Source organism: Xyrauchen texanus, chromosome 25, assembly GCF_025860055.1.
Source record: "Xyrauchen texanus isolate HMW12.3.18 chromosome 25, RBS_HiC_50CHRs, whole genome shotgun sequence".
NCBI lineage: Eukaryota > Metazoa > Chordata > Actinopteri > Cypriniformes > Catostomidae > Xyrauchen > Xyrauchen texanus.
In genome coordinates this window covers 24,792,041-24,818,332 of record NC_068300.1, presented here as the reverse complement: position 1 = coordinate 24,818,332, position 26,292 = coordinate 24,792,041, and the positions used below count along the sequence as shown (strand labels likewise).

General features: G+C 42.3%; 1 protein-coding gene across 3 annotated transcripts; it reads right to left on the bottom strand.

Moving 5' to 3' along the window:
• Window positions 1-753: 753 nt before the first annotated feature.
• On the bottom strand, window positions 754-24,024 carry si:rp71-17i16.5 (phosphatidylinositol 4,5-bisphosphate 3-kinase catalytic subunit gamma isoform). Of its 3 annotated transcripts, XM_052091789.1 has the most exons (11): window positions 23,916-24,024; window positions 18,862-20,846; window positions 18,643-18,708; window positions 18,278-18,503; window positions 18,085-18,179; window positions 17,592-17,738; window positions 17,382-17,472; window positions 4,757-4,887; window positions 4,442-4,553; window positions 2,502-2,659; window positions 754-1,800 (listed from the first exon to the last, which is right to left on the bottom strand). In XM_052091789.1, exons 2-11 carry the CDS (start codon window positions 20,839-20,841, stop codon window positions 1,543-1,545), a joined length of 3,264 nt encoding a protein of 1,087 aa, XP_051947749.1. In that variant the 5' UTR covers window positions 20,842-20,846; window positions 23,916-24,024; the 3' UTR covers window positions 754-1,542. The 3 variants fall into 3 exon arrangements, with proteins under 3 accessions (XP_051947749.1, XP_051947750.1, XP_051947751.1); XM_052091791.1 differs by lacking the exon at window positions 2,502-2,659 and having other exon boundaries at window positions 1,570-1,800; XM_052091790.1 differs by lacking the exons at window positions 18,085-18,179; window positions 18,278-18,503.
• Window positions 24,025-26,292: the final 2,268 nt, after the last annotated feature.

The window sequence follows — 26,292 nt, the reverse complement described above, 5'->3', positions numbered from 1 at the left end:
TCATTCTTGTCAGCACAACAGTGATGCAGTCTTGTTGTGTGTGCGTGTTTGTGGGTGTGTGTGAGAGAGAGTGCAAGGAAGAGCAGCAAAAATGTGAAATAAGAGTGAAACAATGAATGAAATACTATGAATGATTATAAGACATGATTGAATAAGAAATGTAAAAATAATGAAATATTAGTACATTATTAAAAATACAAGAAAAGAGTGAACAAAGAACAGAATGAGAAGAGGATGGTGGATGAGAGGAGGGCTGAGAGAAGCATGGAGGCTCGTCTGTCTGGCAACAATCTCCCAGACAGACTTAACAGACCCCCATCCACCAATACTCCTCCCCTCTCTCACTATAATCGCTAAGAGGAACAGAAACCCTATCTGGCACAGCATGGTTTGGACAGGGGGAATTTATCAGGTATGCAATATGATGTCCCTAAGGTAATCAATCAAAAACAAAAAACATGCATGTGCTTTTCATGTTATCTCCACTGCCTCATTACTAGGTGCATGTGAGGTGAATATGGGCCAGGGTGCCCTCTAATGGCAATGGCTATAAGTAGCAGACTATTTGTCATAAGACAGCATGTGATTACACTGTTTATCTTTTTCCGGTTAGTCATCCTCATTACTCACAGTAGTCATGACACACTGATGGTCATTTAAATGGTCATGGTCGTAATGATCTGTGATTTCTGCAACTGAATTTCCATAATGATTCTTGAATTGAACAAATGTCAAACATACACATTGCAGTGGTAAACAGAATGACGTTTATTATTTATAATGAACAAAAACTTTCTCCATGTAGTTTGTATGGTAAAAACAGTTCTGTTGCAAGTTTAAGACGCCTCTTCCGCCAGCTGTTGCTAACCCTTACCCCTTTGTAACGTAATGGCATTTCACGAGTTTGCATATCCACCTAGTCCTTGAAGTGGTAATGGTAACAAATTGTTATGGGTAAACACATTTGGCTTGCTGTCCATAAAGGAGGGGCTCGATCTCTAAGCTCTCTAAGTTGAGAGTTGGGGTAGTTAAGGGATGTCAGAAGAATTTTCATGGGAGTGATGTAAGTAGCTGCTTATTTGCACTTGCATTGTGATTGACAGGACTAACTTCACAAGCTCCTCCCGAACCTTTGTTTAGAACTCCATTAAGCTGAACTGAGTCCAAAACTCTGAGACCACTATAGTGAAAATGCTTCTATTTGGTACTATATGCTGATTTTCAGATAATACATTTTTAATTACAGATCATTTGCTTTAATGACAATATGTAAAATAAAAATAAAATTGTACAAAGGAGTTTTACATTTCAGTGTCATACATTTATTAGTTATCTAGAAATCTTAAATTTTAAATATTTTTTATTAATTTTATGTCACAACGTTTTATTTTTTAAAAGAAAATGTAATTCCAAAACTGTCTGTTTATTTCCAGGTTTCTGAATCCTAGTTTATTAATGTTTTCTCAGACTTTTGAACCCTGCTGCATTCCCTATTCTAACTCGCATTTTCTGTCAAAAAATGGTGTAGTTTCCTCATATTTTCTATTTAATGCCAGCCATCATGTGAAACCACCAGTTTGCTTGCACAGTCCAACCTTTCTGCTCACAAAGGGAGATTTGCTGCAGGAAATGATTACGAGCCGCCTCCTCCCCTTGATCCTGCTGCAGCGCAGTCCGCAGGTAGCGCATGTCCTGTGACGTGCTGAGCTCAGGAATTCCCGTGAGCAGCATAAGAGAGAAGAGCGTGACAAACAGGCGGGACTGAGACCGGAGGGACAGATACGCATTGATACAAGTGTCCTAAGAGAAAATAAATATATAAATAGAGTGAACTGAGTGTAATGATCTTACACCAATTATGCATAATAACCTGACAACATGTAAAGGTCATTTAAACAGGAAAGGTCATAAACTGAACAAAAATATAAAAATTCACGAATTCTAAAAACCTGTCAATGTAAGAAAGCCGTAGGCCTATATTCATGGCATTTAAAATAACATGTATTTTTCTCCATTTTTGATGTCAAAATGTTCACTTCGAATTAGCTTCCAGAATAATTTCTGTGCCACAGAGCGTAATTATTAAAATGCAGAGCGTAAATTACAGTTTTTGAGAAAAATAGCCTACAAATGGCTTACTTATAGTTGTCTCTGCATATAGCATGTCTCTGTGATAAAAGTATTTTGAAACAGAAAAAGTTCAGGTTCAATGTGCGCATGTGTTGTGAGCATGCATGTTTACCATGCTCATGTTTGACGTCAAAACCAGAGAAAAGCCTCTTGTAAATGTTATTTTCTTTCATTTTCATATTTTTGATCATCAGCTTATTGTTGTGCGTCAAAACACAGCTGCTTTGTGGCTGTTTACACCGCACATGTTTTGTTTTTTTATCTGTCTGCACTGTTTTATAATTGTTTTTCTATTTAAACCTGCTAACATCTTTGACCAAATTGTTTTCTCAGCATCTTGCTTGTTGTTAAGATGCTGTGTCAATACATACTCTGAATCTCTGGAAGTAGAGGCTGTGACGGCCTTTCACCCTTCCCATGACAAAGAGGAAGTCAGGGGTGAGGACAAAGGGCACCCTTTCTCTGTTCACCCCCATGAAGCTTTTTTTGTTGCCCAAGATATGCCCAAAATCAATGTGAAACAAATTCCCTGAGAATAATAGTGGAGGTAATAATTATTAGTCAGATTCTCACTGGACATATTCATGAGGAAAAAAACTGGTATACATATTCATGCCAATGTTCAATTTAAATGCTCCATTCTGTTGTGCTAATCAGACTGTGCTGTGTAACCTATAACTAAACTTTTCAAATACTTGACCCATATTTTCATATGGATGGCACGTCAAATATGTGCGATGTATGAATATATTTCAATTACCAGATATAACAAGACCATGACTGAATAATGCAATAGATAATTTTGGTAAAGCTTTAGATTACAGCTCGCAATTTACAGCACAATACACAGAATTTACAGCGTTCCTTTTTGTAATAATAGTGTACATATAACGAACTTACATGAAGGTATAAGGGAACAATATGCAAAGTTTGGGGAATAAAGGGGTAACAACCTGGAAAATTTAAAATCATTTATACTGTAAGTTTTTTATAACTAAGGGGTAACTATTCTAATATTAATGATTTAATATAATTAAATAATTAATAATTAATTTATATAATATAATTATTAATTATATTATTATTGGAATATGACCTTATACTATGCAAAATAACAATCTTCCTTTGAGAGAAATTAAGCAAGAACATACACAGGATACCTTTTTGTAATAATAGCGTACTTACACATTTATGCTACTGTAGGTATTTTTATATACGGGGTACATACTCTATTATTTCAGGTTACCTGTAACTACATGGAACAAGGGTGTAACAAGCGCCTCGTCAATTTATAGCCCGCAAATGTTGCACTTACCCTATAACTACATGGAAAAAGGGATAAAAGATAACTTGTGTTCTGTTTGATCATTGGTTTATGTTCCCCATGTCATGTATTTAAGCCTTCATGTTTACCATTGTCCTTAGTCTAGTATTGATGTTTGTTTGTTCATGTTTATGTTTCAAGTTTTTGTAATGTTTTATTCATGTTTGTAGTTAGGGTTTTTGGTTTTCACATTGATGTTTAGATGTGTGTTCATGTTTATTCTGTTGGTTCATGTTTTCATGTCTTCTATTTTGAAAAGTCTAGTTCCTGGTTCTAGTCATGTGATGTCCTGTTTTCCCTCCATGTTCATGTGTCTTGTTTTCTTTGGCTCATTGTTTGATTACTTTGTTATTAGTTCTAGTTTGTCATTGGTTTCATTTAATTGTCTTGTTATCTTGTTTAGTGTTCTGTTTGATTATTGGTTTATGTTCCCCATGTCATGTATTTAAGCCCTCATGTTTACCATTGTCCTTTGTCTAGTATTGATGTTTGTTTGTGTAGCACATTTCAAGTTCATGTCAAGTTTAAGCCTAGCCTACCAGGTTCATGTTTATGTTTCAAGATTATGTTATTTTTTTATTCATGTTTATAGTTAGGGTTTTTGGTTTTCACATTGATTATTAAACTGCACTTGGGTTCTTCATTTCATCGTCATCGTCTTCATCATTGCCATTGCCAGCTACAATACGTTACAACCCCTTTATTCCCTAAACTTTGCATATTGTTCCCTTATACATACAAGTATGTACTGTGTAGTTACACTATTACAAAAATTACACACACAAAAAAAAACATTTTATTTACAAAAAAGGCATGCTGTAAATTCGGTGTACTCAGGCTGTAATCTAAAGCATTACCATCATTTTCTTGAATTTTGTTCTTCTGCACAGTTTACCATTTATGCAAATTCAATGAATAAATCATTTGAAAAGCGATTGGTTTCAGTCTTTTTAGAGGTAAAGGACAAAAACTTGCAATCTTTTTTACCTTCATCAGTGATCATAATGTTGTCATTGTGGCGGTCACCTATACCCAGAACATAAGTGGCCACACAGTAACCGGCGCAAGAGTTCACAAACTTTTCCATAGCTTGAAAGTGCTGTTGTATTGAAATTAAAACATAAGGAAGAGAATAATCAGATCAATGTTTTTCAGACAGTAGAGGCATGTAATTTGCCTTTTTTTTTTTTTTTTTTTTTGGTGCTAAGTATGGCAGAAAGCAAATATGAGGGAAAATTGAGTGGTGTGTAAGAGGGTGGCTCATGCAGTATAAGAGATTATTACAATAGTATATCTGCTTACTTTTTCCTGGAATGGACACTTCCTCCCAAGCCAGTCAAACAAGGCATTATTTTTGAATGCCCCTGCCATTCCTCCCTGACTCTTCTGAACAGAAGCAATAGTGACTGCATTTCGCACAATCTCAATCATACCTGTGGCAAAGACAGACACAGTTTAAACTGAATGTAAAGTCAGAGTGGTTGTTATATGCTTTATTGTTCAATATTTCTTAATTTGTCTTTTGTGAAAACAAGGTTAGAAGTGTAGTAGACACATATTTTCATCCTATTTGTCAAAATGTATGTTTTTGAAGATATAATCTTACTGAGTACTTTATTAGGAACACTTGAACACCTACTTATTCAAAGGATTATCTAATCAGCGAATCATGTGGCAGAGGTCCAATGCATAAAATCATGCAAATATAGGACACAAGCTTCAATTAATGTTCACATCAACCATCAGAATGGGTAAAAAATGTAATCTCAGTAATTTTGACTGTGGCATGATTGCTGGTGCCTGATGGGTTTCAGTATTTCTGTAACTGCTGATGTCCTGGGTTCCCCGTCTGTCGCTCTCTCCACGTTGTGTCGGAGAAGCGACACTAGGGGTCTCTCTTGAGCGCCGAATATGCCTCTGATCCATTGAAAAAAGGCCAATGAGAAGTTGGCAGTCAGTATTTGCATACCCCGCCCCCGGACATACAGGCATAAAAGCGAGGCAAATACTAGAGTTCATTCAGAAATTTTCTTCGGAGCCGATGGTTGTGCATGCTGTTCGCGTGAGATCACACCATGCTGTTGGATTGAGGGCGCATTACAGCGGCGATTTCTCCTTCTTGCACGGCAGTGCAATTGCCCCTGGGCGCTTCGACAGTGCAGAAACCCAACTCTAAGAGAGTTGTTTAAGAGAGTGATTTTCTCTAAAAGAGCAATACACAGCGGCATTGAACGTCCTTTTCAGGACGCGTCTTTTTAAAGACGTGTTTCCGCCTCTGTGTAGTTTCCGGATGCGGTCGATTTCTCCCACCTCCTACGGTCATAAAAACTGCCTGGCGTACCTGGGTTGCGATTACACGCAGGCAGCGTTTTTATGAATGGTCTATGTTTTCAGTGCGAGAACATAGCCATGACAGCATTGCGGTCGTAGGCTTTTTCTTGTAGTGAGAGAAAGCCACTTCAGCTGCCCCCGCGCCTCGCCTCTTTCCCACGGGATTGGGGCAGGCGCCACGGGCGATGAAGGTCTTGTAGTGAGAGAAGGCCTGTGATTTGGGGATAAAGACGGGCTGTGTTCGCCGGGTACCCCCCCGCGAGCCTCCCGCCTCCCCGGTACGCTTGCTGGCTTCCGTCCGAGCTCGGGATGAGCGTTTTCTCTCCAATAAGGTTATGTTCTCAGTGCGAGAACATAGCTGTTGCAGCATTGCGGTCATAGGCTTTCTTTTGTCATGAGAGAAAGCCACTTCAGCCGCCCCCCGCACCTCGCCTCTTTCCCACGGGATTGGGGCAGGCGCAGTCGGTGCTGAAATGCCTCGCCAAATTCAGGCCAGGCACAACGGTCCCTTTAAAACTCTTCCAGAGGCTCCTGGGGCCTGTGATTTGGGGATAAAGACGGGCTGTGTTCGCCGGGTACCCCCCCGCAAACCACCCCCCTCCCCAGCACTCTTGCTTGCTCCCATCTGCTCGGGATGAGTGCGGCCCGCTTCACGGCCGGCCTGCCGGTCCCTTGAGCTCCCGGGATTGGATGACGATAATCACCGCTGCATCGGAGAGCGTTACAGCGGCGTCTGATGCTGATGACTCGTCTGCGCCGCCACCTTCGGGTCTTGCGCGCCCAGTCTGAGCCTGATGCACAGAGGTCCGATATGCTTCCCCGGGTACAGCGAGCGCGAGGTTGGACCGGAAAATCCCATCCCCCTCCCCCTCATGGCTACTTGTTTGGTTCCACGGGCATGTGCGCCGCTCACAGCCGCGCCCCACCCCCGGTTCCTTTCTTCCCGGACGTGCATGACGAGCTGAGCAAGCCAAGCTTCCTCGCTCCTCCGCTCTCACTACCCTCGGCGGTAGAGCGGTCCCAGACCACTCCCCCCCTGCATGCCATGCCCCCCCCTGCAGTCCACCGGGTCAAGGCTCCAAAAATGTGCACTTGTGTAGTCCTGTTCTTGACGTGCTGCAGGAACTGCATTCGAACACGCGATGGCCCCCCCCTTGGGGTCGGAAACTCAACACATGGACTGGACCTGGTCGCAGTAGAGGAGGTAGACAAAGCACGCTTTCTCAAACGCTCCTGTCTCCCAGCTCCGTCCATTCGGCGACACCACCTGACGACCCTACCCAGCAGCCCTCAGTGGTGAAGAAACAGACGGAGGCTATTTCACACATCCTGCCCTGCCGCAAACGTGCCGCCAGGGGCCATGCCCTGTCTGCTCGTCGAGGGCATCCTTCTGCGGCTTTCAAGAAAGAAAGAAAAGCGGTGCTCCGCCTCAACAAACATGGGCCCAGCTCTCCGCCCTGGCGTCGAGCTCCCCGCAGAAGATGGACGCCCCCTCATCTCACGGACCCCCTCGAGGACCCGGAAGGCTCCCAGGCGCTCCTGAGATGTCCGACCCAGAGACTGAGACGTTAGCTTCGGAGCTGGTAAGACCACTCCGTTCCCCGGTGGAGGGCCGGGAGGAGAATTTTTTGTTGAATTAATTTAATTTGCCACACCCCCTAACGGGGGCTGCGGTACTCACATTCTCAATAATAGAGCTATTTCCTTTTTTGTCTCTGGGTCACCTGGCCTGCAAATGCCGTTCTCACAGTCCTCAACAGTCCCGGCACGCTGAACGCGGCCCCAGATCCACCTTCAGCCCCACGACTGTTCCCCGGCCAGCCGGTTCTGACGAGTCCAGAGGACGCCACTAAAGGACCTCCTCCTCAGTCACCAACCCACCCCCTGCCGGTTGTCCGGAGCAAGGTAAGTGCTTTGAGTCTTTTCTCAGCACCAGAGCCTCGGGACGCGTCCGCGCCTCCCGACGGCGTACTACCTGCTCCACCCCGCTGCGAAGCCCCGCCGGGTACGTCACAAATAACCGTCCCTTTGGTGCCCCTAGCACGGAGATTGGATGCGTGGCTTTCACTTCCCAACCCGTCTCGCTGGCTGGCCCGGACCATCCGACTCGGTTACGCAATTCAGTTTGCCAGGCCCCCAACATGCCAAATTCCTGCGCGCGGAGATCGCTACTCTCTTACTCAAAGACGCGATAGAGCCTGTCCTTCCAACCGAAATGAAGAAGGGTTTCTACAGCCCTTACTTCATTGTACCCAAGAAAGCCGGCAGCTTACGACCAATCTTGGACCTGCGAGTTTTCAATCGAGCGCTGCTCAAACTCCCGTTCAAAATGCTCACGCACAAATGCATCTTGACAAGCGTCCAACACCTAGATTGGTTTGCAGCGGTAGACCTGAAGGATGCGTACTTCCACGTCTCAATCTTGCCGCGACACTGACCTTTTCTACGGTTCGCGTTCGACGCCCAGGCGTTCCAGTACAAAGTCCTCCCCTTCGGCATGTCTCTGTCCCCTCGCGTCTTCACGAAAGCCGCAGAGGCAGCTCTTGCCCCGCTCCGAGAAGCCGACATCTGCATACTCAACTACCTCGACGACTGGCTCATATTGGCCCACTCCCGAGAGTTACTATGCGCTCACAGAGACCAGGTGCTCAGGCACCTCAGCCGCTTGGGGCTTCAGGTCAACCGAGAAAAGAGCAAGCTCACCCCGGTCCAGAGCATCTCCTTTCTCGGCATGGAGTTAGACTCAGTCTCAATGTCCGCACGTCTCACCAACGAGCGTGCGCAGTCGGTGCTGAAATGCCTCACCAAATTCAGGCCAGGCACAATGGTCCCTTTAAAACCATTTAGAGAACAGGGGGCGCATGCGCAAGTGCTGACCCCAGACGCTGGTGTGCTCGTGTGTTTGCTTGCTTGTCTGTTTGTTTTAAACTGTGTAAACAGTCCACGTTTCAAAGAGCAACATGCTTTTTAAGATAATCGTTGTGTTCTGGATTTTAAAATGCGCTATAGACTGTGTGTCTGCATTGGGAGATGGAGTGGATTCGGGAAATCTAAGGAAAAATGGACTAATGAGGACAATGTTGGGGCTTCAGGTCAACCGAGAAAAGAGCAAGCTCACCCCGGTCCAGAGCATCTCCTTTCTCGGCATGGAGTTAGACTCAGTCTCAATGTCCGCACGTCTCACCAACGAGCGTGCGCAGTCGGTGCTGAAATGCCTCACCAAATTCAGGCCAGGCACAATGGTCCCTTTAAAACCATTTAGAGAACAGGGGGCGCATGCGCAAGTGCTGACCCCAGACGCTGGTGTGCTCGTGTGTTTGCTTGCTTGTCTGTTTGTTTTAAACTGTGTAAACAGTCCACGTTTCAAAGAGCAACATGCTTTTTAAGATAATCGTTGTGTTCTGGATTTTAAAATGCGCTATAGACTGTGTGTCTGCATTGGGAGATGGAGTGGATTCGGGAAATCTAAGGAAAAATGGACTAATGAGGACAATGTTTTATAGCCGCAAAGATCTGATGAGATTCCGACACAATGTTAGAACCCTACCAAAGCTCCTTCATGAACCTTCTGAAATAATCTGCTCCATCCACACAACAAACAGAAAGAAGAAAATAAAACGGAGGGGCTCCAGAGGCGGAATCCGAAACAGACTTAAATCTCGCGGCAGTCGGTTTCCTCTTCCTACAATAACCTTAACTAATGTTCGTTCGCTTCAAAATAAAATGGCCGAACTCACAGCATTGGTGAAATATAATAGAGACTTCAAAAGAGCTAACCTGATCTGCATCACGGAGACATGGCTGACGGAGGCGATTGACAACATACACTTGGAAGGATACTCATTAATCCGTCTGGACCGCGACAGTGCCAAGTCAACTAAAAAAACTGGAGGAGGACTGTGTATGTTCGTTAGCAGCAGGTGGGCGAATAATATTACGGTACGTGAAACACATTGCTCTGCTCACTATGAACTATTGACTGTCTCTTTTAGGCCATATTATTTGCCTCGTGAATTTGGACAAATAACAATTATTTTAGTTTATGTGCCTGGACCAAACTTTGCACTTGCTGCCGAATGCATAGCTGCTAGTTACAACAGAGCGCTTTGCAATTCTGCCGAGGACCCAGTCTTCCTGCTTGGAGATTTTAATAAATGCAACGTATCTACGTTGTTGCCAAATCTTGAGCAATATGTAACCTGTCCGACAAGACTGGTTAAGACTCTGGACAAATGCTTCGGTAACGTGGAAGGTGCATATGTGCCAAAGCTACATCCACCGCTGGGACGTTCGGATCACAACGTTATTCATCTGTTACCAAAATACAGGCAGCTTTTAAAGAGGACCAAGCCTGCCGTTCAGCAGGTTCAAACGTGGTCCAGAGATGAAATAGAAAAGCTAAGAGGCTGTTTTGAGTGCACTGAATGGGACTTATTTTTTAACGATGATGACTGTTGTAGTAATCATGAATTGCTGAATGATACAATAACCTGTTATGTTAATTTCTGTGTAAATTCAGTGGTTCAAACAAAGAATATCAGAATCTATCCAAATAATAAGCCGTGGATTAACAAAGATTTGAAACATTACCTAAACATGAAGAAAATAGCCTTCTAGCAGAATGATCAGCAGAAAGTAAAAGAGTTCAACAAAGCAGTAAAACGTAAGATAAAACATGCACAGAATGAATATAAAGAGAATAGAGAAATTAAAAACAGGGAATGTAAAAGACGCATGGAAGGGTTTGAATACAATGATGGGTAGACAAAAGAAAAGAATTCAACAACGTGAAGAAGACCCTCATTGTTTTGCAAATAATCTTAATATTTTTTATTCACGATTTGATAATGATTTTAACGATAATTTGTCTGCTAGTAATGAATTAATGATGACCATGACTCAATCACAGCCTATGATTATACAGGAGAGGGAGGTTGTCACAGTGCTTCATAAAATTAAACCGCATAAGGCACCTGGCCCAGATGGCCTGAAGGGGAAAGTCTTGAAAGAATGTGCAGCACAACTTGGTCATGTGTGTACAAGGTTGTTTCAAACCTTCCTGGACAATGGTTTTGTACCATTAGCCTGGAAGAATTCCATTGTCATTCCGGTGCCAAAAATACCTAATGCAAAATCTCTCAAAGACTTTCACCCAATCGCACTCACATTTATTCTGTGTAAATGTATGGAGCGCATAGTATGTAAGGAATTGTTATCCCAAATTGAGACATGCATAGACCCCCTGCAATTTGCCTATCGGGCCAATAGGAGCACTGTGGATGCCTCCCTTACTCTTTTAAATAAGGTTCAAAATCATCTAGACAACTCAAATTCCTATGTTCGAATACTCTTTATGGATTTCTCATCCGCTTTTAATACCGTCCAACGTTATCTTCTTCTAAAGCGCCTCTATGAGTTAGGTGCTAGCAGTTGGATGATTTTATGGATTAAGGAGTTTTTAAAAGGTCGCCCTCAGCGAGTTTGTGTTAATAATAATGTTATGTCGGATTGCTTGGTTCTAGATACTGGGGTACCGCAGGGATGTGTACTGTCTCCAGTACTTTTTTCCGCATACATAAATGAACTGAAGTGCAATGACGATAACCTTACCCTTATAAAATATGCTGATGATATAGCATTGGTCTCATGTCAGAAAGAAATGAACTGCACCTCATATTTTGAGTACATCGACAGTATCATCCGTTGGTTTGAGAGTAGTTCTTTACATCTTAATATCAAAAAGACAAAAGAGCTATGTTTGAGAAATCAATCAAGAAGAGTAGATACTGCATCTGAATATAAACCAGTTGTCATAAAAGAAAAAACTGTAGAGCAAGTCTCGAATTTCAAATATTTGTGTACAATTATAGATGAGAAACTTAATTTTGATAGTAATGTGGAGCATATTCATAAAAAAGCACGACAACGCCTGGATCTCCTTAGGAAACTGAGAAGCTTCAATGTTGGTCAGCAGACCCTAACTATGTTGTATCGATCAATGATTGAGAGTATTCTCACATATAACATTATTTTATGGTACAGCAATCTAACACTGAAACAAAAGAACAAACTCTCACAAATAATCAATCAAGCAAATAAGATTACTGGACAAAAACAACAGCCACTACAGAGCTTATTCGATCATTTTATGGGAAAATGGCAATTGCAATTTTTAAAGATAACACTCACCCTCTTCACTCTGCTTTTGAATTGCTCCCATCTGGACGTAGACTAAAAATACCCTTGGCTAGAAAAAATCTCTACAAAAGATCGTTTCTTCCTATGGCAGTGATTATCTTAAATCGTACAGTGTTTTAATTGAAACAATAGAGCGACTGCTAATATTTTTAAATTCTTCTTTTTTATAGTGTTTAACTATATTATTATTTATTTATTTTTGTATTTGTGTTGTTGATATGTGATGCGTCTTATGTTACAGTGTCAAAGAAAAATTTCCGCTCTGTGAAAACAGACTGGACAATAAAGTAAAGTAAAGTAAAGTAAAGTAAACTCTTCCAGAGGCTCCTGGGGCATATAGCATCCTCCGCCGCGACCACGCCGCTGGGGTTGATGCATAGAGGTGAAACTCGAAAAATTAGAATATTATGCAAAAGTTCATTAATTTCAGTAATTCAACTTAAAAGGTGAAACTAATATATTATATAGACTCATTACAAGCAAAGTAAGATATTTCAAGCCTTTATTTGATATAATTTTGATGATTATGGCTTACAGCTTATGAAAACCCCAAATTCAGAATCTCAGAAAATTAGAATATTGTGAAAAGGTTCAGTATTGTAGGCTCAAAGTGTCACACTCTAATCAGCTAAACACCTGCAAAGGGTTCCTGAGCCTTTAAATGGTCTCTCAGTCTGGTTCAGTTGAATTCACAATCATGGGGAAGACTGCTGACCTGACAGTTGTGCAGAAAACCATCATTGACACCCTCCACAAGGAGGGAAAGCCTCAAAAGGTAATTGCAAAAGAAGTTGGATGTTCTCAAAGTGCTGTATCAAAGCACATTAATAGAAAGTTAAGTGGAAGGGAAAAGTGTGGAAGAAAAAGGTGCACAAGCAGCAGGGATGACCGTAGCCTGGAGAGGATTGTCAGGAAAAGGCCATTCAAATGTGTGGGGAGCTTCACAAGGAGTGGACTGAGGCTGGAGTTACTGCATCAAGAGCCACCACACACAGACGGGTCAAATGTCAAACGTCTTACCTGGGCTAAAGAAAAAAGAACTGGTCTGTTGCTCAGTGGTCCAAAGTCCTCTTTTCTGATGAGCGTAAATTTTGCATCTCATTTGGAAACCAAGGTCCCAGAGTCTGGAGGAAGAATGGAGAGGCACACAATCCAAGATGCTTGAAGTCCAGTGTGAAGTTTCCACAGTCTGTGTTGGTTTGGGGAGCCATGTCATCGGCTGGTGTTGGTCCACTGTGCTTTATTAAGTCCAGAGTCAACGCAGCCGTCTACCGGGACATTTTAGAGCACTTCATGCTTCCTTCAGCAGACAAGCTTTATGGAGATGCTGACTTCATTTTCCAGCAGGACTTGGCACCTGCCCACACTGCCAAAAGTACCAAAACCTGGTTCAATGACCATGGTATTACTGTGCTTGATTGGCCAGCAAACTCGCCTGACCTGAACCCCATAGAGAATCTATGGGGCATTGCCAAGAGAAAGATGAGAGACATGAGACCAAACAATGCAGAAGAGCTGAAGGCCGCTATTGAAGCATCTTGGTCTTCCATAACACCTCAGCAGTGCCACAGGCTGATAGCATCCATGCCACGCCGCATTGAGGCAGTAATTAATGCAAAAGGGGCCCAAACCAAGTACTGAGTACATATGCATGATTATACTTTTCAGAGGGCCGACATTTCTGTATTTAAAATCCTTTTTTTTTATTGATTTCATGTAATATTCTAATTTTCTGAGATTCTGAATTTGGGGTTTTCATAAGCTGTAAGCCATAATCATCAAAATTATATAAAATGAAGGCTTGAAATATCTTACTTTGCTTGTAATGAGTCTATATAATATATTAGTTTCACATTTTAAGTTGAATTACTGAAATTAATGAACTTTTGCACGATATTCTAATTTTTCGAGTTTCACCTGTATGAGACCGATTCAGCACTGGCTTCAGACTCGAGTCCCGAGACGAGCATGGCACCACGGCACGCATCGTGTGACGATCACCCACGCCTGCCGAAAAACACTACAACCCTGGACAGACCTCTGCTTTCTACGGGCAGGAGTGCCCCTGCAGCAGGTGTCCCGACGCGTCCTGGTCACTACCGACGCCTCCAGAGTGGGTTGGGGCGCCGTGTGCAAAGGGCACGCAGCCGCGGGCCGTTGGAGAGGGGCCCCGCTGCGCTGGCATATCAATTGCCTAGAGTTGTTGACTGTCTTCTTTGCCCTGCGGCGGTTTCTCCCGTTAATTCGAGACAAACACGTCCTAATCAGGTCAGACAGCACCACTGCGGTAGCGTACATAAATCGCCAAGGCGGCGTACGCTCCCGCCACATGTCACGACTCACCCGTCGTCTCCTCCTTTGGAGCCAGCGTGCTCCGTGCCACTCACATCCCCGGCAAGCTCAATGTTGTAGCGGATGCACTGTCACGACAGAGCTTACCCAGTGGAGAGTGGAGGCTCCACCCCCAGTCGGTCCAGCTGATTTGGGAACGGTTCGGCAGAGCCCAGGTAGACCTGCTTGCCTCCCAAGAGACCTCCCACTGCCCGCTCTGGTACGGCCGAACAGAGGCTCCCCTTGGGACAGACGCGCTGGCGCACAGCTGGCCCACGGGGCTACGCAAGTATGCTTTTCCCCCAGTGAGCCTTCTTGCACAGGTGATGTGCAAGGTCAGGGAGGACGAGGAACAAGTCACACTAGTGGCTCCCTACTGGCCCAACCGGGCCTGGTTCTCAGACCTCGTGCTCCTCGCGACAGCCCCTCCCTGGCGAATTCCCCTGAGGAAGGACCTTCTTTCTCAGGGGCAGGGCACGCTCTGGCATCCGCATCCAGACCTCTGGAAACTCCACGCCTGGTCCCTGGACGGGACGTGGAAGATCTAGCCGGTCTACCACCTACCGTCGTAGACACGATCAACCAAGCCAGAGCCCCTTCTACCAGGCAGCTTTACGCCCAGAAGTGGCGCCTGTTCGCAGATTGGTGTTCTTCCAGGACCGAAGACCCACAGAGGTGCGCAGTTAGGTCAGTGCTCTTATTCCTGCAGGAGAGGCTGGAGGGGAGGCTGTCCCCTTCCACCCTAAAGGTGTATGTCACTGCTATCGCGGCTCACCACAACGCAATAGACGGTAAGTCTCTTGGTAAGCACGACTTAATCATCAGGTTCCTAAGAGGTGCCCGGAGGTTAAACCCCTCCCGGCCAAGCCTGTTCCCCTCCTGGGACCTCTCGGTAGTCCTCGCGGGCCTCCAGAGACCTCCCTTCGATCCGCTAGAATCAGTTGGACTCAGGGCCCTCTCCCTTAAGACGGCCCTGCTGATCGCGCTCGCTTCCATCCCGGGGACCTGCAAGCATTCTCTGTCAGCGACACTTGCCTGGAGTTCGGTCCGGCAGACACTCACGTGATCCTAAGACCGTGACCGGGCTATGTGCCCAAGGTTCCTACCACGCCCTTCAGAGACCAGGTAGTGAAACTGCAAGCGCTGCCCCGGGAGGAGGCAGACCCAGCCCCTTCGTTGCTGTGTCCGGTACGTGCTTTGCGTACCTACCTGGACCGCACGCAGAGCTTTAGACGCTCTGAGCAGCTCTTTGTATGCTTTGGGGGACAGCGGAAAGGAAACGCTGTCTCCAAACAGAGGCTTTCCCACTGGGTTGTAGATGCCATTTCACTGTCTTATCACACCCAGGCCGTGCCCCCACCCTTGCAGGTCCGAGCTCACTCGACAAGGAGTGTTGCGTCCTCGTGGGCACTGGCTAAGGGTACCTCCCTGGCAGACATTTGTAGAGCAGCGGGTTGGGCGACACCCAACACCTTTGCGAGATACTACAATCTCAGGGTTGAGTCAGTTTCATCCCGTGTTTTCTCAGGTCCGAGCCAGTAGAACTTCGGTAACACGCTGATGGGCTGGCCGGGTGAATCGCTTGCGTATACGACCTTTCCATCGCTTGAGGTAAAACAGTGCGTCTTTTTTCCCAGGAGACTCCACTCAACGTGAATCCCTGGTTGATTCCTCCCTAGCCCTCATGGGTCCGCAGTTCGGCGGAGGAACTTGCCGACCCAATCCACTGCGGGTACTCAGATCTACCCTGTACTGGAATAGGTGCTCCACAGAGTAAGGGCCTCCTACGTGGACTCCCCCTGTGTGTATTTTCCATGATATGGTCCCCTTACGAGCAGACCCGCATTTTCCTTGGGTAAGTTTCGGCTGCCCCCCGGTCACCGTGTGTAGCAACTCCACCCTCGCTGAGGCTGGATCTGCCACCGCGCCACTTCCACTTGTCGCCTAAGAACACATGTGATGTATTCACCACCATACCTCCCCAGTTGGGCAGGGGTGGTCTCCGCGGGTCTTTCCCCCCCCCTGAAAATATGGGAAATTGGGTAAGACCCCCTTCCCTCAGTGCGTATGGGCCCCGGCTGTCTATTGCTCTATGCAAGAAACATAGAGAGAAAAGAGGCCCAGCCAGGCTTGGCCCGTTCCCAGGTTGGCAAGCGTCGCCTTGTTCCCCTGCCTAGGGTAACCAAAAGGATCCCGACGACTTTTCTGGGGCATTGGGGAAGGGTACGTGCCCTGGCACAGCTGGTCGTTTGGCACGTAACAAATACCTGCCCGCTCCTGTGTCAGCAGAACACGTACACGGCTCAGCGCATGGCGGATTTAAATTGGACCCCTAGTGTCGCTTCTCCGACACAACGTGGAGAGATCAACAGACGGGGAACGTCTAGGTTACGGATGTAACCTCCGTTCCCTGATGGAGGGAACGAGACGTTGTGTCTTCCCGGCCACGTCGCTGAGCCGAACCGCTGTAGTGGCCAGAACCATTTCCGGCTCCTCAGAGAAATCCTGAATGAACTCTAGTATTTGCCTCGCCTTTATGCCCGTATGTCCGGGGGCAGGGTATGCATATACTGACTGCCAACTTCTCATTGGCCTTTTTTCAATGGATCAGAGGCATATTCGGCGCTCAAGAGAGACCCCTATTGTCGCTTCTCTGACACAACGTCTCGTTCCCTCCATCAGGGAACGGAGGTTACATCCGTAACCTAGACGATTTTCATGCACAACATTCTCTAAAGTTTACTCAGAATGGTGCCATTAATTGAGTGGCAGATCTGCAGATGGAAATGCCTTGTTGATGAGAGAGGTCAACGGAGAATTGGCAGACTCGTTCGAGCTGACAGAAAGGCTACGGTAACTCAGATAAGCACGCTGTACAATTTTATTGAGCAGATGAGCATCTCAGAATGCACAACAAGTTGAACCTTGAGGCGGCTGGGCTACAGCAGCAGAAGGCTATGTCCGCCGCTTTATTAGCACCATAGTGTACTGTCAATATTTTTTAAATGTTTAGATGCTCTCACTACTGTATTATACTCCTAAGATAGGACAGAGACTGGTCATATACCTATGTTAAATCCTGTTGAAATGCATCCATAGGGCACCAGGTTTAGGTCCAAACCCTTTTCTTGCCAAATTGAATCCATCACCTTGAGCGTCTGCAAAACAACGTAATGTTAATTTCTTTATTACAGAAGGTAGTTTTTATTCATTAGTCAATATCTGTCTGTATTACAACTTGTTTTTAAATCCCTTTAGATTTAAGTTGCTTATTAACCTGGATAATGAGCATATCCTGTCTAAGGTCATCTCCATGCTTAAAGATGATGCCTACAGGTGCAGAGGCTGGAGCTTCTGACTCCATGCAGGAGAACTCAATCCAAAGTGGTTTCTTCTTAGATGCCATCACCTTACAGTCTTTTAGCTGTTTTGAGGAATGGTTTAGGTTAGGGAATCAAATTAGAGAGATTACGATTGGCAAGGAACAGTTTAGGAAGGCTTACAAACAGTTTAAGTTGGGTTGCAATGGGGTTGAGATAGACTAAACCCAAAACATAGAGAAATTCATGATGGAAGTAAAATTAAGAACATTGCAAATTAGCTACATTCAAACTTATGGTAAAGTTTAAAGTCTTTCATGGCCTAATAAAAGATGTTTTATTTTACAAGGAGCTGGCCTGCTTTATGAGAGCCACTATGTAGAGCGCACCTTTAATTTTCAATACTGGAAACCATATATGCAGATTTGTAAATTTAACAAACAAACTCACTCTGATACTTCCTGCTCTGAGACAGGGGTCAAAAGGCACCTGGAAGTCAGAGGGTAAACTACACTCCTCCAATAACTCCTGCAGTTTCTGAGGAGCTGACACAATAGACGATAATGTACACTACTGTATCTACTGTTCATCAGTGCTACCAGTAAAACAAATAATACTCAGGGCAAAGTTGTTTGAACTTTACCTGTTGGTGGAAGATCTGTCTTATCTGGATAGAGTGTCTTCACTTTTAGAGCCACATCATGCAGGCATTTCACTACTTGCACTTGATGCTGGAATTCTATCAGCATTGACTCTCCACAACCTAACAAGTATGCCTCCAGTATGATAGCCATACGCTGACGAAAAAATGGGCATCCTGCTACCTCACTTCGCAAGTACCAGAAAAAGAAATGCCCAATTCTTTTGCTCTGTTACATATGTAAAAAAGAATAACCTTTTTAATGGCAGGTGAAATGTTTTAAATATACTATTTTAGTGAACATAATATGCATAGAAAAGAAATACATCCTTTACTTAAGAATGCACCATTGGAAGAAAATGACTCACTCTTAGTGCTCTTTTGAGGAGGAATTGTGCCAGATAGCTATCATGATACGGCTCGACTTTCAGGGTCTATAGAAAACAGGATGATTTAGAAACATTCTTTATTAAGTATAATAGGTAAAAATTCTAAGAACTGACCGTTCTTAGAAGAGACTCATTACTTCATGACATTACTATATAATGCAGATGTGTACACTTACATTATACAGAATTGCTTTTTACCTGAACCAGCTGCAGCAGGTACTTAAGTACCTCTTCATTGGACAGCATCTCCAACCTTTCAACAGCCAATCTTCTGACCTTCATATCAGCGTAATCCACGTTCAGAAGCTCTAGGGCCACAGGCAGCTCTATGCCCTCTGGTTCCCAGCGACTCAAGAGCCAGTGGACATCCTGGACAGCACTTGGTTTCATCCAGTCCACTGTGCGAAGAAACTGGGGTAAATTTGAAGCATAGTGGATGCTTTCCTCTTTGAGCCTTCTCAGGCAATCTTTTTTTCCCAAGGGTGATTTTTGAGGAACCTCATTAGATGGAGAGGAGAGTGTGGATTCTGCTGAGGGGGTTGGTGAGGAGATGTCTGAAACAGCAGATGTACATCTACCAGGGGAGATAGTTCCAGAGGAGCTCCTGCTATGCGGCAGGACAACAGGAAAGCTGTAGCGATCCAACATAAATGTAACTGCCATAGATTTGGCCACATCAGGATTAGTAGCGGTAGAAAGCTTGTCAGCTTCATAAGTGAACACCTCCTCATCCCATTCTGGGAATGGCCACATATGCAGTGTGTGAGGGCCCTGGCAAAGAAGACATCTGTGGTCAATCAACTGGAGGTTTACAAAATATAGAACTTTCTTTTTTCCCTTCTGGTCATCTGGCACTTTAGAAGAGCTTGACTTTGTGTCCTTGGTTGATGACATGTCCTCCATGGTACTGGCATTAATCGTGAGGCCTAATTTAGCTCCATGAGGAATATCTCTGATCAGAATATCAAACTCCAGCCAAGTATTCCACAGGACTTCATCTGTAAACTCTTTTGGAGTTGAACAAACTGATGACACAACCTTGCTCCCATATATTATGGTGGCTTCCACATAAACAAACTGAGATACTTTACTTGGGAGTTCTGGGATATCAAACCCTAGAAGTTTTACCCTGAATTTTCTCTCACAGTCCCACAGGGAAATCATCACAATCTCCTCTACTTCCTTCCCTGTAAGGGAAAGTTCCTCATGGGAGCTGGAGAGGCCTGTGGGACTATCCACCAGAGGCCAATACTCTTTTCTCACTTTGTCACCTAGAATGGATGAAACAGGAACCACTGAGAGATGGAGCTCCAACATGTTCTTCAGGCAGTGCCTGACCCACGGGAAGTCTGAGAGTTGGAATGCCCCACTCAAGAATTCCTCTCTACCACACACCTTGAGGACATGGTTAACAGACCAAGTTTCAAAAGACTGGTCCACCTTTGGCAGTGATTCCCAAATTATCTTGAGTAGATCACTGGGGGTATGTTTCATGTTAGCTTTAATGAAAAGATGCAAACTATAGTAATAAAGCTTCACTGGCACATTCCACTGAAGATGCTCTTTTTGGTCCTTAGGTAGTGGCGTAGAAGTTGTCCACGGTTCTGTGGCGTAAGCTTTTGGATCCCGGTTTTTCAGTTCCTTCCTTCGTGGTGTGGCAAACTTTCTTCGGGTAAAGCTCAGCTCACTTAAACGATTAGTGTCTGAGGTGTCCAAATCATAGCCGATTAGGTCATTCAGAACATGTTGGAAGCATATTCTTTCTTCAGAAGCAATTTGCTGAGCCAAAATGATAATGCAAACACTCTGCAGACCATCAGTACCCTGAAACCAGGGTGCATCCAAAGTTCTTAATACCTGAAAGTCATCATAGATTTCATACCACTCTTCATCCTTGTAGTACAGCAGACTGTATCTCTCTGGGTCCAGAAGTGCAAATGGCTCAGGGATTCTGTTCCTTTCCTGTGCTAGCATACACAGCCGCACACGAAGCTGGTGGGCACTGCACTGTGCTGGGAGTTTGATCCTTAAAGGCTTCTGGTTGTCCACTGACTGGGAACCTTCCCTTGCAGGTAACTTGCAAATAAATACTAGACTGTGATCAGAGCAAAGCAGTTGTTCATGGTTTCCACTGAACAATATTTTTTGTTGCTCGTATGTCTCCCACTTGTTCTCCATGAGTGCTAGAATTGAAGAGATATGTACAATAGAACATAGCTTAAAAATCACATGTATAATATTCACTTCCCCTGACATTTCCCAAAGAAACACTAACATTTTTTGAAGGTAAAGGTTGTTTAGATGGGTGAGATGTGCAAGTTTAACTTAAATTGTTCTTTATCTAAGGAGAAAGGAGACGGGTAAAACTAGTTAACCTAATTGTTTAATTTTTTTTTTTTCAGGATGTCTACTGTCCACTGAAATTATGGTAGCAATGATAAAGGGCCATAGAAAAATGTATTTCTCAAAAAGTGATACCACGGCTCAACTTGCCCCATGTTAGGGTTAAGTTGGGCCATGTCAAGGGTTAAGTTGAATTATCATGACAAAATGTAACAATTTGTGTTTTCATGCAAGAAATATGTGCATTATTACAAATTAATGAAATTTATTTGTATAATCATTAATTATCTCATTCCAAATGGTTTTCCTGTTCTACAAAAATGTACTTATAAACCAACCACAACATTTTTATGATAAAACTGTTTAGTTTACATTTCAGTAAGGTGAAAGTTTTATTTAAATGTATGGACAGTGAGAAATATTTTATGGCCCAAATGCAGAAAATGGAAAATGGCTGCATACTTCAAGATATTCAGAGACTGTAAAATACAGAAAAATTAAATTTGTAATTTTTGCGACTTCAGCGGCACCAAATCGAAAATTTTCAAACACACCTTAGGGGCCATTCAGCCCGAACGTGTTCTCGTGTTAAAGGTAGAAGCAGTGTATAGGAAAAACTGTAGGTGTCTAAAGGCACGTTTTTAAAGGTTTCAGTTCTTTATAACCTGTCTAAAAATGTGGTACTGAAACAAAAATGCATTTGGTGTGAACACCCCTTAGCTTTGTCATGCCATTCGTCAGACAGTATGGCAGAGGAATTGAGTCTTACATCTCCAAATTGATGTGCTGGATGTGCAGGAGATCCAGATAATAAACATTATAACTGGTAAATTATGCATTATCTATATAATTATATATAATAAGTATACATTATACATGAGTTTCAGCTGCCATGCAAAGAAATTGTAGAAATTGCCATATTGCAATTCTTCTTGTGTGTCCATGAACGCTATGAGAAAAGCTTGTTCACATTGGCTCATGTGTTTAAGCAAGAAATTGTGTTATTTAGCTCTAAAAAGGGGCTTCAATGTAAGGGTTTTCATTACCAAATCCTATTGGTATGCTTTCAGAAGACTAAGACTCGAAAGAAAGTCTACCAAGACCACCTTTTTCCTAAACACGGCAGTGTTCTATGATATCGTAACCGAAGCCCTTTTTTTGTTTTCCAGTCTCAAGTGTTGTCATTTGCATCGGCATACACTACATGTCAAAACTTGACTGAAATGTTTCTCATGATCTTAAAAATCTTTTGATCTGAAGGCGTATGCTTTAATGTTTGAAATTAGTTTTGTAGACAAAAAAATAATTGTGCCACCATATTAATTTATTTCATTATAAAACTAAAATTTTATTGGACCCAATAATAAAGAAAAGCAGCAATAAGTGTCCAACATGGATGGGAAGTCCTTCAATACTATTTAAAAAGAATCCCAGTGTGAAACCTCAAGAAGTTGCTTGAGAAAATGTCAAGATGTCTGTGAATTCTTGGCAAAGGTTGGCCACTTTGAATATGCTAAAATATAACACAGTTATGATTTATTTTGAATTTCGTTTTGTCACAACACAATTCCTATTGTTCCAACTCGCCACACGCCCCACCGAGAGTGAGTACCACATTATAGTGACCACGTGGAGGTTACCTAATGTGACTCTCCCCTCACTAGCAACCGGGCAAATTTGGTTGCTTAGGAGTCCTGGCTGGAGTCACTCAACACACTCTGGATTCAAACTTGCGATTCCAGGAGTAAGTATGCAGTCTTGTTCTTTTGTCTTTTTGGCAAATTTTCAAATACTTTTTTTCTTCAATTCAAAGTTTGTAATGTGATTCATCTCAGAGCTGGTTGGTTTGCTTCATGGCTTAGAGCTCTTATATGAAGGATTTTATGAAAAGCCTGTGGAAAAACATTTATGGAAAAATACTTCTGGAAACCAGATGGCTGAAAATGTGGGCGGACACTGGTGCACTCTACTGCGTCAGTATGGATGGGTTGCTCAAAACCAACAAAGCCATTTTAAAAGTGCCACAGAGACACAGTGTTTACAGTTTTTGTGAAAATTAAGCTATAAATGGCTTACTGTTGTCTCTGCATAAGAGAAAGTATTTAAAGTAGCTAAACACTTCAGCTTTAACATTCCAGACATTAATGTTGCTGTTAAATTTGAAGTGTTACTTCCTCCTTGCATTTCTGCAACATTGTGAGGCAGAGATACCTACTTTAGTATATTCATTTGTGAGAATATGTTTTTCATTCTTTAAAGCAATGGTGGGTTTCACTTTGCCAGAGAATTTATATGTTGGCAAATCACCAATGTGTATCACATACATTTTATAATGTGAATACCCGTGTGCTACTTTCAATCACAGACAGAAATTGTTGAAAACATTTTAAACACTGGGTGGCTTAACTTATTCACTGGTGAAACTTAACTCGCTATCCCCACAATTATTTAATAAGGTTTTGCACTTACAAATGTGTAAATGCTTATTTAGATTAATGTTACTGGCAGCATTCTCCTTACCTCGCCAAAACATAATATCATTATACTAATTGCGCCAGTTAAAATAAATGCCTTCTTAGGTTATGGGGTTTGGCAACAAACAAATCTGGTTCTACCAGAAGCTCTTTAAAGTGTGTATCAGTCTTACTCTCAAGCCGAGCCTTGCTGAGCTCACAGTTTACATTATTCAAGTTAAAAGTCAAGCCAAGAAAAGCTACAGTATTCTATAAGTATATTCCATACAAAGAGCCTTCCTACAGAACTAAACAGACACCTTTGTGTTGCAGTTTGTTGGATAAAGAGAGAAAAAACATCTAGCAATTGTTTATTGCACATCCTGTTAAAATTACCAACTGAACACCAACTTATGTTGCATGGTTAAAAAAATAAGATTGTAAAATAGCTCTTACCTGTGTATTTGTATTTGGTCCGTTTCTCAGGCTTGTGTGTGAGTGTGTGTGTGTGTGTGAGAGAGAGAGAGATAATGTGTTTGTTTAATTTCCCTTACTGTAATGCATCAATGTGAAGTCACTGATTGCAAAGCAGCTCGTAACTTCCTCATTCTTTTGTTTCTCTGCACCTGAGAGGAAGAAAAATTAAATCACTCCACATGTATTGTCTCTCGTTTAGTTTAGTTCTGAACGGATTTTCCATGACCAAATAATTTGTATGCCTTAATAGGATTTTTACTGCCTATTGCCCTCAAAAATATAAACTAAAACTTTTATATAATTGAAGTGATTATCATGATCTAATTAAAAGGTGGTTTATATCCCTGGAAAAGAGAGATGGGAGTGTTTGAATTGAAAAGGACATTGGGGAGCATGTAATGTATGTGACTCTAAAATTGTATATATATATATATATATATATATATATATATATATATATATATATATATATATATATATATATATATATATATATATATATAACCCTCTATAACCACTAGAGGGGCTGTCCAATCTAGTTTGTTAGCAAGACCTGTTGGATCTACAGTTGCTCAAACATGTATTTCAATGTGTGCTCAATAAAAACTTAGTTAGGTCACATCCAATTTTAAGACCAGCTGAATGAACCAACTGACAATGATTTGAACTCTGAGCAGGGCTTTACCCCCAAAAAACTTGGCTAAATGGGCTTCTATAGCCTAGATTAGGAGAATTTCAGAAAATAAAAATTAGGATATTCAAGGGTAAAAAAAAAATTTCCTTTCCCTGTGATGTGCAGATTTCTTTCATGTCACTTACAGAACATGCAGGAGGGGCAACAGAATGTTGTTTGCTTCTTTGGACTGTCAATATCAGAAAATCAATATGATAAACTAATAATTTGTCCTTATGTCTTTGAATGATTTGCATTGTTCTTCACTCATTTAACAGACAATTTATTCATTTAAATGTTGGCTGTGGTGAATGCACCCTTGTAAGGGATCTGATTACACAGTCATATGGATCCTGAATACTACAACCTGGTTTCTTAAAACATTACTCTAATAGCACACCTCTCCTCAAAAAAAAAAAAATTCACCACATCCAACATTTAAGTGAATAAAAAAAATCATTATTTTAAATATCAATCATGTCCCCAGCTAAAACAGTGCAGGATGCTAACTCTACAACAATTAGTAACAGTCATACTTGGCTTATCAAGTACTAGAAATGATCATCAAGCCAGATCTATTTTAGGAAGAAAAAAAGTCCAGCTGAAATGTCACTTATTTGAAAATGAATGTACATTCTGTTCTGTGGATTAAGGACATGGAGAAGTAGTTTTGCTGTAATATTAGTCTTCATCCAATTCACCTTGATTGAATAAGTACCTTTTCAGTTTCCTATATGGCCTTGTCTTCAAGTACTGTATATGCAAATGTTCTGAGAAATAGCATGGTTACCCACACTTCAAAAACACTCAAAGAAAGGGACTACTGAAAGTCTGGTGGGCAAGGGTTTATTTCAACATTTTCACAAAAGAAGCAGTGAGTAAGCCTATGGTTAATTAGGTAATAAGAGTCCAATTATAAATGTATTCACCATTTGTGGCATAACGACATCTCTATGGAGACAACTTGCTGAACACATTTCCATTACCTGGCTGATGAATTTTAACAGTGTGAACTTGTAATTATTTTTATGTTATTTTTAGTTTGAAAAATTGACAATGATGAAAGACAATAAGACTGTTCCACCTTTAACTAAGTAAACAAAGGCCTATTTAAACATATATATATATATATATATATATATATATATATATATATATATATATATATATATATATATATATATATATATATATTCATGTTTAACTAACTTACAAATAGATATTTTAAACAATAAAGCACATTGAACTGAAGAAAAGGTTCTCATCTTGTCACAAAAATGTACACAGAATAAGCATGACTAAAACATCCTTCTCCCTAGAATTCACATAGAGATTTGTAAATATAATTTGTACAAATATTTTCCCTCATGGAAAAGTATTTCTGTAATGTTTAGGTTGTTAGCTGCATTGGTTAAATGTCAGGAAATAATTTCAACTTTATAATACTTTTTTCTGCCTCATTATATCTGCATTCTTGACAGGTAATTATTAATGTAAGAGTGTGAACATGGTATTATTTTGCATCCGTACCAGATCAGTTTTAAAGGGTAAGTTCACCGGAAAAGGAAAATTGTGTCATGATTAAGTCTCCCTCTTTTTCTTTGAAACACGAGAGACAATAAGACTGTTCCACCTTTAACTAAGTAAACAAAGGCCTATTTAAACATATATATATATATATAT

Excerpts from the sequence above, each read along its gene's own strand:
- si:rp71-17i16.5 (XM_052091789.1), bottom strand. The coding sequence starts at position 20,841 with ATGGAGAACAAGTGGGAGACATACGAGCAACAAAAAATATTGTTCAGT. Across the intron at positions 4,888-17,381 it reads TTCAACAGGATTTAACATAG|GTATGATTGAGATTGTGCGA; the intron begins GTATATGACCAG and ends TCTTTGCCACAG. Across the intron at positions 2,660-4,441 it reads CATTATGATCACTGATGAAG|GGAATTTGTTTCACATTGAT; the intron begins GTAAAAAAGATT and ends TATTATTCTCAG.